The 14,214-nt window shown below is 43.0% G+C and overlaps 1 protein-coding gene across 2 annotated transcripts in view; it reads right to left on the reverse strand.

Annotated features, from left to right (window-relative positions):
• The window catches only part of LOC145408377 (uncharacterized), an 89,100-nt gene that overhangs the window by 47,157 nt on the left and 27,729 nt on the right, over positions 1 to 14,214 (reverse strand). The window contains exons 3-6 of one of the 2 annotated variants that reach the window (XM_080279107.1): positions 9,529 to 9,678; positions 7,571 to 7,828; positions 6,916 to 7,152; positions 5,484 to 5,601 (exon numbers count right to left, since the gene is read on the reverse strand). In XM_080279107.1, coding sequence (XP_080135233.1) covers positions 5,484 to 5,601; positions 6,916 to 7,152; positions 7,571 to 7,828; positions 9,529 to 9,672 — 757 coding nt within the window. In that variant the 5' untranslated portion in view covers positions 9,673 to 9,678. Of the gene's footprint in view, positions 1 to 5,483; positions 5,605 to 6,915; positions 7,153 to 7,570; positions 7,829 to 9,528; positions 9,679 to 14,214 lie in introns of both variants that reach the window. The other variant, XM_080279105.1, reaches the window with a different exon arrangement.

A 14,214-nucleotide genomic window follows, 5' to 3' on the forward strand; every position in this document is an offset into this window, starting at 1 on the left:
TGGAGAGGGGTGGCGATGGAAGGGACGAGGGTGGCAGTGAAAGAGGTTGCACGAGAGCAGTTGGTATGGTATTGATGGGTAGAGAAAGGAATGGAGGAGAGGGGAGGGGGAAGAGGAAGGAGTGGAGGAGGAGAAAGGAAGGCTGGTGTGAGGTAGGGTGAAGATGTATCTGAAAAGGGTGACACGAGCGCAGAAAGGAAGAGAGGAGGAAAGAATATGGAAGAGGGAGGATGGAAGGGTGCGAGGAAGAGGAGAAAAAAGGAGGGGGAAGAGAAAGGGGAGTAGAGAAGGAGGAAAGAGAATAAGAGCAAGGGGGAGAGCTATAGATGTGTGGTGAGGGTGGAAAGTGTTGAGAGGGGTGAGCTGAAAGGGGTGATGGGGGAATGAATGGGGTGACACGAGTGCAATTGAAGGAACAGTGGAAGTGGGAGGGTGGGAGGAAGGGGAGGGGAGAGGATAGAATAGGAAAGAGAAGAAGAGGGTATGTGTAAGGGAGAGAGGAAGAAGGGGAGGAGTAAAGGAATTGGAAAAAGACTGGGGAAGGGTGAGGGAGATGAGGAGAAGAGAAAGGGGTATGGGGGAATTTGGGAGAAGTTGAGGGTAGTTTAGGAGGTGGAAAGAGTGGCATTAGGTAAGAGTAGTCTGAAGCTGGCTTATAGGAAAAAAAATCTTGGAATATTTACAGGAAAGTTTATGAAGTGCATTTAAAAGACTGAGTGTGAGAGGAGGGGAAGAGGTGGGGGAAAAGTAATAAATGGGAGAGGGGAAAGAGGTAGGTGAGGAGGGGAAGAGGTGGGGGAAAAGCAATAAATGGGAGAGGGGAAAGAGGTAGATGAGGATGGGAAATAAGGAAGCGTAGGTGTATTTGAGTGTGACAGGTGGAGGGGGTGATCCATGCAGAGTCAACAGATAGTCAGAGGTGTGTGTGTGTGTGTGTGTGTGTGTGTGTGTGTGTGTGTGTGTGTGTGTGTGTGTGTGTGTGTGTGTGTGCGCGCGTGCGTGCGTGCAAGGGGGAAATGGAGGTTGAAGGCAGTGGAAGAGGGTTAATCTGAGAAAGACACGAAAACACAATAAGCACTTCTATGAAAGGTTGTTGCTGCAGATGTGACCCCAATCTTATCCAATGTGACCCTAGTGAACTGCAGGCTTTAACTGCCCTTCTGAGTCCACCATCTTCCTTTTGGTGAATAGGGAAGTAGTGAAGGGACGTTTGGATAGCGAGGCAGAGGGGCCACCACACGAAGGAGACCCTGCCCATTACCACGACATTTAAAATAGGGGAACAAAGTGAAGGGAGTGGGAGGAAAAAGGGAAGAGGGGAAAAGAAAATGGAGCAGAGGGGAAGGAGGATATGGAAGAGGATATAATAAGGGAACAGACAAAGGGAAGGGAGTGAGAGGAAAAAGGGAAGAGAGGAAAAGAAACTGGAGCAAAGAGGAAGGGGGAGATGGAAGGGGATAGTCTGAAGTGGACTGAAAGTAGGAAAAAAGTTGGTCTAAAAAGCATGACGTGAAAGCATATGAGGTGCCATTGAGAGAGTGACAGGTGAATGAGGGTGATCCATGCACAGTCAACAAATATCCAAAACTCGAGGGTGTGTGCAAGTGTGGTGGGGGTGGGGGTGGGGTGAGGGTGAGGGTTGGAAGTGGGTGGGGGTTGGGTTGGGTAGGGTAGAGGGTGAAGGTTGGAAGTGGGTGGGGTTTGGGTAGGGTAGGGTAGAGGGTGGCTGGAGGTGAGGGTGAATGATGTGGGTGGGTGGGTGGGGGGAGATAGGGGGTTGAACAGGTGTGCTAGCAATGAACACACCTGCACCTTCGCTTGCATGTGTGCCCAGGTGTCCAAGTTGCCGGAATGATGCAGAATAAACCAATCTCTTTCACGACACACGGTCTCCTCACAACATCTGCAGGCTCGACTAGTTCTGCATATATTCAGCTTTTACATATTCTAGCCTTTTACTTCAGCTTTTGCATAATCAGGCTTTTTTCTTTCAGCTTTTTCATATAGCATTTTCCTTCAGTTTCTAAACACTTCATCTTTTGCATAATCTAGCTTTTTCCTTTAGCTTTTGCATATTTTAGCTTTCTCCTTCAGTTTCTAAACATTCTAAGATTTCCTTAAATTTTTTCGCACCTTAGCTTTTTTTTTTATGGTATACAGTTTCCTTACATCATTGGCAGGGTCTCTGTTTCTCTGTTTAATCAGGTTTTGTATATTCTAGCATTTTCCTTCAGTTTATAAACATTCTAACATTTCCGGAAACATTTATCACATTCTAGCCCTTTTTTTTTTCTTTTTCTGTGATATACGGTGGCCTTAGGAAATTTTGTAGGGTCGAGTGTACCTATTTACTCAGCTTTTGCATACTCTAGTTTTTTTTCCTTTAGCATTTTGTTGTTGTTGGGGGGGGGGGGGGTCATTTCTCGTATTCGTCAACTTGTCAGAACCTAATATTTGCTTTTATCTTCTGCACTGTTTGCCATTTTCGTCATCTTTTTACATATTCTGGCATTTCCTTCAGATTTTCATGATAAACGATTTTCTCAACATCTGTAGGGACGAAGGTTGCGCTCTGATCAGCATTTGCCTATTCGAGGTTTCCCGTTTTGTAGTTGCATATTCGTTTTTCCGTCTAGTGTTTGGATATTCTAGGTCCCATCTAGATTTTGCATATTTTTTATTGTCCACCTAGTTTTTGCGTATTTTTGACTTAATGTCTAGTTTTTTGCATATTTTAGTTCCCGTCTAGTTTTCGCATATTCTGGTGTTCCCATCTAGTTTTTAAACATTTTTTTTTCCCCGTCTAGTTGTTTTATTCTAGCAAGCAAGGGCTGTCTTTCTAACAACATTTTGCTTTTCTCTCAGTTTTGCTTTCAACCAACTGGTAAAAACTCGATTCTATCATTCTAACTTGGGTGAACTTTCCATTTCTAAAAGTCTCTCCAAAGCTGAATAAAATCATCTGGTAGGACAAGATATAAAAACCCCGCACTGAAAAGCTTAATGGGGTTTAAGGGAATGTATTAGATATGAGGTAAATGGGGCGTGAGGTATGAGGTGATGTGCCTGAGTTAAGGACTTGGGAGATTTGCCTAACCTCTTTCGTGGAGATTTATTTTGAACCTTGCACGTGAATATTATCTTTTGTGTTACCCATGAAAGCTGTTTCAATTTTAAAAGGATATAAAAAAGATAGTGGGCAAGAATTGGAAGAAATGCTCAAAAGTATGAATGCATGTTTGAAGAAATGATGCATAACTGAAATGAGGTAGTGAGTTACAAGAAATTCATGTTAGCTAATGCATGACTTGAGAAAATAACATTACTGTTCAAAAAAGCAAAGTGAAAAAAAATTAATGATGGGGGGGGGGGGAAGCAGAGTGAGAATAGTTGAATGGAATATGAAAGTTTGGTTGATGAGGAGATGGATAAAATTGAGATGATAAGGCTATGAAATGAGAGGTGAAGTAAGACATGAGTTTCATGTAATTGCATAATAAATAAAATAAAAAGTAAAGAATGGAAATACTAAAGAAAAAAAAAATAGGAATGTATGTGTGAGTGGAAAGTGCATAATTCTAAGTTGTGGTGATATGACGAGATGACTGCGAATACTAAGCTGAGCTAAGTAAACGCCAGAAACACACACGATGCGGATGTAGCGAAAGTGAATGAAAATGAATAAAAGCAAGTAATATGATGTGAAACATTATGAACTATGGAACCACATGAAATCACTGTGAAAGTGAATGAGAAATTGCAGCGAAAGTGACTGAAAATGAAACGAAGTAACTAATATGTGAAAATTAAACACCATTTTTATACCAATTCAATATGCCTAAACATGAGATAGAGTTACACGTACATTGTAGTAATGTACGTGAATGAAAATTAAAACTGGTGTGAATATAAGATTTTCCTCCGTGTATATGAATGAAAAATGAATAAAACTGATGTGAACATGAGATGATGTTTACTCAGATAAAAGCTGCTATGAATGAGATGATGTTTATTCAGAATTGTTGTGAATGTGATGACGTTTGCTCAATGTACGTGAATGAAGAACGAATAAAACTGATGTGAGATGATGTTTACTTAGAGCATAAACAGGACAACAAGCATAAACTGTAAACAAAAATAGAATTACATAAACAAGTGCAGTGCAGTACCTACCGATGTAGATCTACTGAAAGAAAGCAGATGGATTTACGAGTGATACTTTCAAAGAGGAAAATGCGTCATAAAGAGGAGCACGTGTCAAATGCGTCACTGTGTCAGAGGACTGAATTGGATGACATATGAGAATGTTAGTTAGAATGTTAGAATACGTCAGCTAGAACATGCCTGTTAGTTAGAATGTTAGAATATGCTAGTCATTATGAATCCAAGACAGATGAGAATGCGTTAGATGTGTGTCAATTAGAGAAGCCTACCTGATCAGTTTACTTGTGATTTACGAAAAGATGAGAATGGATCAGCGAGAAAACTGAATCTGGCACATTAAGCCTTGGGTCATGTAGAGATGAGATGGTGTCAAGTACGTCAACTACAGTGCATCAAATGGGATAAGAGGCTGAGAGTACTGTTATTGTGGACCTGGGGAGGGTGTGATATAAACTGTGATTTGTGTATGGATGAGAGTGGCCAAGTGCGCCAGTGTTAGGTAGATGAATCCTGAAACTCAATTTTATTGTGGTGTGTGACGAGCTCAGAATGCATCTAATAGATGTAAAGAATGTGTTTAGTAGAGCTCTGAAGAATGTGTTTAGTAGAACTCTGAAGAATGCATCAGTAAGAGGAATTCTGAAACTTGTGCATCAGTCAGAGAGATCCTGGTACACATTTACTGATGGATCACATTACATCAAAGTGCATCAGTGCATCAACAGTGATGACAAAAATGTGTCAATGCGTGAGCTGACTGATACTTGCAGGATACGTACTATCATGTACGTTTTGAGGATGGAATGAACATAACAAAGATTTGTAAATGGAGAAATTCCATAAGAGCATGTCAGAATGCATGAGATTGTGTCGGTGCCTAAAAAAAAAAAAAAATGCGTCAACTATTCAATGTCTTAAGAGTACATACTGCTGTGGACGTTGTGAGGATGGTATGAAGTTATGAAGATTATAATGATATGTAAATGAAGAGATTGTGTCAGACTGCGTTGGTGTGGGTACGTTTTGCTGCTGATGTAGTGAGTGACGTGAAGATTACGAGATTATGCTATATGAAAGAGACTGCGTCAAAATGGTCAAAATCCGTCGGTGTGGGCACGTATTGTTGTGAACGTAGTGAGTGATTTGAAGATAACGCTCAGTGAAAGAAGGGGTTGCGTCAAAATGTGTCAACCAGGTGTTGGATGTTAGTACGAATTACTGATGTGTATATGGATGTAGTGATGATTATGCTACATGAAAGAAGAGGTTGTGTCAGAATGCGTCCTAGTGCGTCAAACTGCGCCGGTGTGGGTACGTACCGTTGTGGACGTAGTGAGGGTGGTGTGAACGCTGCTGCTGCCCCTCGCTGTCCTCTGTGGAACCCCCGTGGCTTTCCTCCTCTCCACTCTCCATCTTTATACGCTTGCTGGAAGTCTGCTGCTGGGGGAAGGGGGCAGGGAGGAAGACAAGGAAGGAGGGGGAGGAAGAAAGGAAGAGAAAGAAGGAGGGGGAGGGAGAGAGGAAGAAAAAGAAGGAGGGGAGGAAGAGAAGGAAGGAGGAGAAGGGAATGAGGAAGAGAAGGAAGGAGGGGCAGGGAGAGAGGAAGAAATGGAAGGAGAGGGAGGGAGAAGGAAGGACGGGAAGGGAAAGAGAAAGAGAGAAGGGGGGGATTGATAAGGAAAAAAAAAGAATTGGAGAGGTCAGAGAGAGGGAGGGGGGAAGGGGAAAGATGATAAAGAAGAGTTGGAGAGGAGAGAGAGAAGGGGGGGGGAGGGAAAAGTAGAAGAAAAATTGGAAGAGGAGAGAGGGGGGGAGAAATAGAATTAGGAGAGAGAGAGAGACGTAACAGGAAATATAAGAAGGAAGTAAAATAAACAATAAGACGAAACAACAGGCGGAAGACGAAATTACCGATATTACATAGAAGGAAAAACAGTAAACAGATAGGCAAGACAATACACAAATGACGGAAGAGGAGGACGAGGAGGATGGGGAGGAGGAGGAGGAAGATAAGGTGAAAAACAAAGCAATATGAACAATGTGAGAGAGAGGGGGGGGTAGGGCGGAGAATAGGGGAAAAGATAAGGGCGTGAGAGAATGGTAGGAAGGAGATAAGAAGGAGGTTGGAAAGATGATGATAGATTGGGAGAGAGAGAGAGAGAGAGAGTAGAGGAAGGATGAAGATAAGATGGAAGTAGAGAGGGTGGGAGGAGGGAGGAAAAGGAGAGAAGATGGAAGAGGGGAGGAATAGAGGAAGGACAGGAAAGAGAGGAGAAGAGAGGGATGAAACGGAATGAGAGGAGGGAGGAAGAAAAGAGAGGGAAGAAAAAGAGGGAACAGTGAGAGAAGCGAAGAGGAAGGGTGAAGCCACAGGAAGAGGAAGAAAGGGAGAAAGAAAACACAGTAGGAATGACAAGAGAATTGAAGAATTGTAGGAGAAAATAGAAGATGTAAAGAAAGAAGGAAGGAGGGAAGACGATAAGAATTAATAACCATACATAATAACACAAACAGATATAAGAAAAGATTTTGTATGCACATGTGCTACAGAAATTTAGACTGTGTGTGTGTGTGTGTGTGTGTGTGTGTGTGTGTGTGTGTGTGTGTAAGTATTCGTCTCCAGCTGGTAAATATAACAGTAGGTGTGTGTGTCTGTGTAAGTATACGTCTCTAGCTAGTAAATATAACAGTAGGTGTGTGTGTGTGTGTGTGTGTCTACCTTGTATAATACTAATACTATAATACACTTACGGGATGGTCGTGATCGGATCGCCTGGTAGTCGTCGGGGAAGGTCTGTCGTAACGATGTCTGCCGTAGAGCGGGGGTCGTCCTCGGGGCCGGTACGAAGTGTTGAACCGTCCTCGCGAATACGGCGGTCGTCCTCGAGGCGTGTGTGTGGTGGTCGAGGACGAGGAGTGCCGTGCGGAGGGCGTGGCCGTGAATCCTGGAGGCACGTGCGTAGGATCGTCCCCTACCTCGCATAGACCCTGCACGGACGTAGGGTTAGTGGTGATGATAATGATGATCAGGAGGAGGAGGAGGAAGAAGACGATGGAAGCAACGATGACGGAAGATGATGATGATGATGATGAGGAGGAGGAGGAGGAGGAAAAGGACGATGATGATGATGATTGATAAATGATGATGATTATGTACATTCCAAGTGACAAGAGAAAAGGTCGTAGCATCTCTTAGCAATGTACTGTGCACATTACACCCCAACATCCTCTCCTAACTGATGCAAACTAGGTCGAAATTAAAGCTGTCCAACAATGCCAGAAAAACCTCATGATAATCACACATAATAATCACCCACTTCAGGAATTACAGTAAAATATTAGGAACTACAGTAAAATATTTGGACCTTTTCCATAGCATTACACTCTTACGTTTGACACTACGCACCTTAATCTTTAGCGTGTCTGCGGCCGCCAAGAGTGAGTTGATCTGTTCCTGCGCCACGTCGATCTCGCCGCGGTAGACGAACTCGATGATGGCGCGTAGGTCGGCGAAGGCAACGTCCCTAGGCAGGATGACGATGGGGTGCTTGCAGGGGTTGTTTTGAAGCACGGCCTGAAAGTACGGGGAACAGGCCGCCAGAACAACCTTGTGTGCTCGCAGCTGCTGACCCCCCTCGCAAGAGAGAGTCACGTCTACGAACACCTGTTGAAGAAGAAGGCTGAAATTAGTGCCTGTAAGGAATTGAGGCAGGGTATGTGAAGGAAAACAGGTCTTCAAAACAACCTTGTGTGCTGCTGACCTCCCTCGCAAAAGTCACGTCTAAGAACACCTGCCGAAGAAGAAGAAAACTGAATTGAGTGCCAGAAGTCTGAAATTGGTGCCGATCGACCACACGAAAGGAACTGAGGCAGAGATTGCGAAGGGAAACAAGTCAAAACAACCTTGCAGCTTCTGGCCTCCCCTGCGCGACAGAATTACGTCAACGAACATCTGTGCGAGCGTAGGTACTGAGACAAGAGGGAGCACAGATACTGAGACAAGAGGGAGCACAGATATTGAGACAAGAGGGAGCACAGGTACTGAGACAAGAGGGAGCACAGATATTGAGACAAGAGGATGCACAGATAGTGAGACAAGAGGGAGCACAGGGATTAAGACAAGAGGGAGCACAGGTACTTAGACAAGAGGGAGCACAAGCACAGATAGAGACAAGAGGGAGCACAGGTACTTAGACAAGAGGGAGCAGCACAAAGACTGGGAGATAAGGAGCACATATATTGAGACAAGAGGAAGCGTAGGTACTGAGACAAGAGGAAGCGTAGGTACTGAGACAAGAGGGAGCACAGGTATTGAGGCAAGACGGAGCGAGATAATGAGACAAGAGGGAGTTAAGTTGTAACGGTATATTTATAGTAAAATAGTGTGCAAATCACGAAGAAGTGCTATGCTAAGGATGTGGAACCGTAGCAGTGTCTTTCCCTGCTACTGAGCTACGTGAAATAAACGGCGAAAGGATGAAAATATAAGCCAAGTTCAAGATAAAAGTACAGTCTAGCCTCCTGGGATTCGAGGTCGCATTCTTTCAGTTCCAACCCAGATGTGATAACCAGACCGCCTATGTTCCCATCCCTTCCCCTGACACTGCGTAATAAATTGACGTTTTACTAAGTTTTAAAGAGACCCTTCGTAATAAACGGTGAATGAAGCAGATCTGTCAATAATAACGTTGGAGATGGCAAGAACGAAATAATAGTAGTAGTAGTAGTGGTAGTAATAATAATAATAATAATAATAATAATAATAATAATAATAATAATAATAATAATAATAACAACAACAACAACAACAACAACAACAACAACAACAATTGCGTTGTTTGTAATGGCTCCAACATGTTTGCATGTGTCGGCCATGGCCACCTAATGGCGGTTTTCCAAGTTGCTCGATCTCTGACAGCCTCCCTATTCAGTTTATCTCACACACCATGAACTCGATGCAGGTCTTTGTCGGTCTTCCTTTCGTAACCCTAATCCCGACGTTCACACTTCTCACCTTCCGTACCGAAGTGTCGTAATAAATAAATAAATAAATAATAATAATAACTATAATGGCACTCAGCAGAGCGCATACCTCCGCCAACGCCCTATCTCGCAATGTTAAAGTGAAAAAAAAAGAAAAAAAAAATCCTGGATACGCACCTTTATCCGGATCCGCACCAAAATTTAATGGAGTGTATTCTGGGCCAAGGCCCATTCTTCTACAAAGTTTCGTGGAAATCCGTCCAGTATTTTTGGTGTAATCTTGCTCACAAACCAACCAACCAACAAACAAACGGACAGAGTTGAAAACATAAGCTTTTTGGCGGAGGTAATAACAGGAGTCAAGGGAATGCGGGGGCTTACCTCCTCCTGCAGCAACTGGTCGAAAACCGCCGTCATGTTGGTCTGGTAGTTGTTCCAGCGCAGACAGAAGTGATCGGCGGCGGCGGCGGCCACGGCGGCAGCCCCACCACCGCCGCCTCCTGCCGCAGGCGGCGTCCCAGACATCACGAACTGAAATACATCAAAGAAAAGATGGTGGTTCGTTAGTTTATACCACAATACACTACACTGTACGCAGTTGTACCACATAAACCTACACCACACACCGACTCACATCACACCACACATACCACGCTACGATGAGAAACTGCGGTACAGTACACGCACTCTCTACACGTTAGTGCCACACTACAGTACAGTACTCGTCTCCTCTTCACACCATCACTCACACCTTCCTAAAAACTTTCCACACCTTCATACACCATTATCAATCCCACCACTAAAATATACGCCAGCGGATTAACAATACGAAGGAAAGGTTTTGTGTGTGTGTGTGTGTGTGTGTGTGTGTGTGTGTGTGTGTGTGTGTGTGTGTGTGTGTGTGTGTGTGATGGCCGGAAATGACACCACCATCATTTCCTTACACAATACCTTCATTCCCTACATACCAAGGGACATGCTCTCCCTCACTCAGAAACCACCTCACCACTTCTTCGTGACTATTTTATTCCTCCATATAGTACGTTTATATTAACCTGGCTTTAATGTACTCTTTGTCGATATTTGAGAGATACAAAAGACGTATATCGTGTGATGTAAAATAAATCGCTTAGGAAGAGGTGTTAGGTTGTCGTGCAGTCTTTTCAGTATTATGACTTCTTGTATCCTGAAACACACACACACACACACACACACACACACACACACACACACACACACACACACACACACACACACACACACACACACACACACTTATACAGCCAAGGAGAGACCCCAAAGTGAAGGTAAACTCAAAGGAATAAGAGAGAGAGAGAGAGAGAGAGTACTGCATAGAGCAACGAGTGGGGAAAAAATACAGCTAATTTTTACGTACTACAAAAATAGACGATAAATTTTCAACTCGTTTTGTCATTAATGTAAAAGTCAGAGTAATTTTTAGCAACGAAGCGTATAATTGTCGACTAATTAGCCTACCGAGTCATTAAGGTCAACTCTCGACCTTACGCAATTGGGCATTTCCTTGAAGGTTAATGGCATTTTTACCTTGAACGATTTAAAGGAGCACCTGTTCTTTATCGCGTCCTTTGTTTTGGTTATTATTGGTATTATTATTATTATTATTATTATTATTATTATTGTTGTTGTTGTTGTTGATGTAATTGCCGGTCTTCTTTTATTATTATTATTATTATTGTTATTATTATTATTATTATTATTGGTGGGCATCATTATTTATTCTTGTTACCTCTACACGATATTTTTTATCTTCGGTTCTCGCGGTGAAGGGATTAATGAAGGCTATGTTTGACCCATCCAATCTGTGTGTGTGTGTGTGTGTGTGTGTGTGTGTGTGTGTGTGTGTGTGTGTGTGTACCTTGTTTATTAATCACACACACATCTCGCCCCCTCCATTTTCACCAGAGGTACGACATTTGCCTTCCAGTTTTTCTTTTACGTATTGGTATTAGTACGAAAATCTTAAACGCTTCTCCCTCCCTTCACAAAAATTGCAAAAAAGTTTCAGAAATGCCAGCCAACTTGTTCTCGAAAATTATTAAACAGTGGCTCAACTATCAAAATATCTTCAGGAAATCGCACAGGAAAATTGGAAAGATGGAGCAAAATATTACAGGTTTTCTCCAAAATGTTGTCGTTAAATTGAAGGAAAAAAAAAGAAGAAAAAAAAAAAGTTGCTAAGTGGCTATACACCTCATTCTAAATTTAGCAAAAGCCGCTCAACTAGCACCTTAAGCCCGCCCCCATCCCTCGCTCCCCTCCTCCTACCCCCCCCGCCACAATGTCCGGCTGCATTTTTCGTCGCCTTTAAATGTCACGATGGAAAGTCATTAGGCCGGAGAATGCGAAAAGGTCAGCATGAGCCCGTCACCTAATGCTGGGCGTTGGAAAAAAGGGAGAAAAGGGAGTTAGTTTTGAGAGAGAGAGAGAGAGAGAGAGTTCCCCTGTCGCCTATCGCTTTTCTTATCACCTGTGCACCCAGTTCTGTAGAAAAAGATGCGTGGGGAAAGTTGTTTTGAGGGAGAGAGATTGAGATTGTTTCCAGTCTCTTCATTAACCTATTTGCGCCCAGTGTCCAGAATATAGGGCGGAATCAGGCATTTTGAAAAAGTTAATAAAAGGGGGAAACTCGGGGTATGGGCCTGTTGCGGATTTTCCTCAGTTTCTGTCACCTAAGACGATAAACACTTCCTGGGGGAATGGTTTCTGTTTTAATGGTAAGGTAACAACAAACAGCATGGTACAAGGGTGGATTACTACTACTGCTGGTCCTACTGCTACTTCTACTACTATTACTGCTACTACTGCTGCTGCTACTGCTCCCACTACTGCTATTACTACTACTACTACTATTTGGGCTAGGCAGAGCTGTGAGAGGGATGAATACCAGTGTGTGTGTGTGTGTGTGAGAGGGAGAGAAGTAAGCTGACCTGATGTGGGCCTTATTTCCTTTATAGGGCTTAATTACCCATATGCAATTCATGGTACTTTCACTCAGTTTTACTAGGCTAGGTCAGACATTGGAGATATAGAGGTCATACAGCCAGTACCTTCAACCCATCAATTCCCTTCAATCCGTCAATTTCCTATCAATCCCTGCCGCCAGAGGTAGCCGGTGAGTTTAATCCGGCTTAGTTTTTTTTTTAGAAAGGAGCTAATGGGCGACTAACCCCGCCTGCGTCTAGGGAGGAAATCCCAGGTGCATTGACAGATGTGACGAGGCAGCGTGGTGACTGCCGGTGAATAGAGGAATAGGTAAAGGATATAGTGAAGAGATGAATAGGTAAGGATATAGTGAAGAGATGAATAAGGATGTAGTGAAGGGATGAATAGGTAAGGATATAGTGAAGAGATGAATAAGGATGTAGTGAAGAGATGAATAGGTAAGGATATAGTGAAGAGATGAATAGGTAAGGATATAGTGAAGAGATGAATAAGGATGTAGTGAAGAGATGAATAGGTAAGGATATAGTGAAGAGATGAATAGATAAGGATATAGTGAAGAGATGAATAGAAAAGGATAAAGTGAACAGAGGAATAGGTAAGGATGTAGTGAAGAGTGAATAGAGGAATAGGTAAGGATAGAGTTAACGGGCTTTTAAATAGTTATCTTGTACAGTACGTTTGCATACACCAAACTTGACAGGGACCTGCTGTGACATACCAGGCTTGCCCCTGTTTCAGCTCATTCCACGCAGCGGTATGGCCTGTACAGGGTTCCCAATGTCTGGCGAAAAATCGGGTACAGAAGTGCTCGTTGTTCGCGCGCAACTGACCGCACGCCGTTATAATTTACACCATCGTTGTTATCTCGTCGACCCGCGTCTTTTGATGTATGGCACGTCGAATGTGGATAGACACTCAGGCAACGCTTATTCACACGTAGTGGTATGCTGCAGACGTCTGAACTTCGCGACTATGAGCTGATACGTGGAGGGCAGTACGCTGAGTACTATAGTCTGACAGATCGAAACGTAGGGTTTTGGTGGAGTCACCCCCTCCCTGCACTGTTGCCACGTTTCCGAGCTGACCTCTCCATCAGCGATGACCTTGACACTGTTTCCCTCTTGTGATCTCCGTTTTTCTAATACCCCCTATACCCCTGCCACCAACACCCCCTATACCCCTACCCCCAACAACACCCCCATCAACAACACCCGCTATACCTCCACCACCAACACCTCCTATAAATATAGACCCCCACCATCAACACCTGTATAATAATTAGCCGTTGATAATTGCTATACTTTTATTGAGAGCATACATTCTACCCTATTGCTCAAACTCCCTAATCTTACAATCCCATCTGTCTTAATCCTTCCCACTGCCTTCGTTCCTAAATCCCTTAATTGATCTATTTTTAACCTAAGTGTCCCCACACCTTTTAAACCATTTACCTCTCTGTCACTATTCTCCACCATATGTATCAACTTGTATTATATTGTGTATAGAACTTTCATACTGTATGCTGTACTACTGTATAATGTATAAGAATACCCACTGTTTAGTGGAAATAAAGTTTTATTATTATTATTATTATTTCTCTCTCTCTCTCTCTCTCTCTCTCTCTCTCTCGCTAGATTTTGTTATGTGTCATCCATGGTTTTTTACTTCCATTTTTATGTATGGATTATAATTTTGACTTTATTTCCGCACCACCCTTGAGGTAAAAGTCACGGCGCGTTTTTTTTATAGAGGTTTCCCCAATAGGCCTAAATCCTGTAGGGGTTGGTGACCTCCCACAGCGTACACACAAACACGTGTCGCGTGAGTGCTGCCACCCCAGAGCTGTTTGATATATTTATTTTAATTATGAAAGGATCGCCTCTTCCCACTTTTATCCCTTCAAATTTTCTTGCAATTATACTTGCTAAATTAATTAGCAATGTTAGAAGTGTTGGGGAAGTAAATAATAATTAGAATATTTTTAGAGCAACACTGCCAAATTTTTATGCCACGTTTCTCTATTATCGTATAATATAGTATGCAGAATAGTTTTATTCTTCCTTGATACATGTCAGCACTTTC

This window comes from Coenobita brevimanus, chromosome 77 (assembly GCF_032717465.1).
Source record: "Coenobita brevimanus isolate Jiangsu-jjx chromosome 77, ASM3271746v2, whole genome shotgun sequence".
Lineage (NCBI taxonomy): Eukaryota > Metazoa > Arthropoda > Malacostraca > Decapoda > Coenobitidae > Coenobita > Coenobita brevimanus.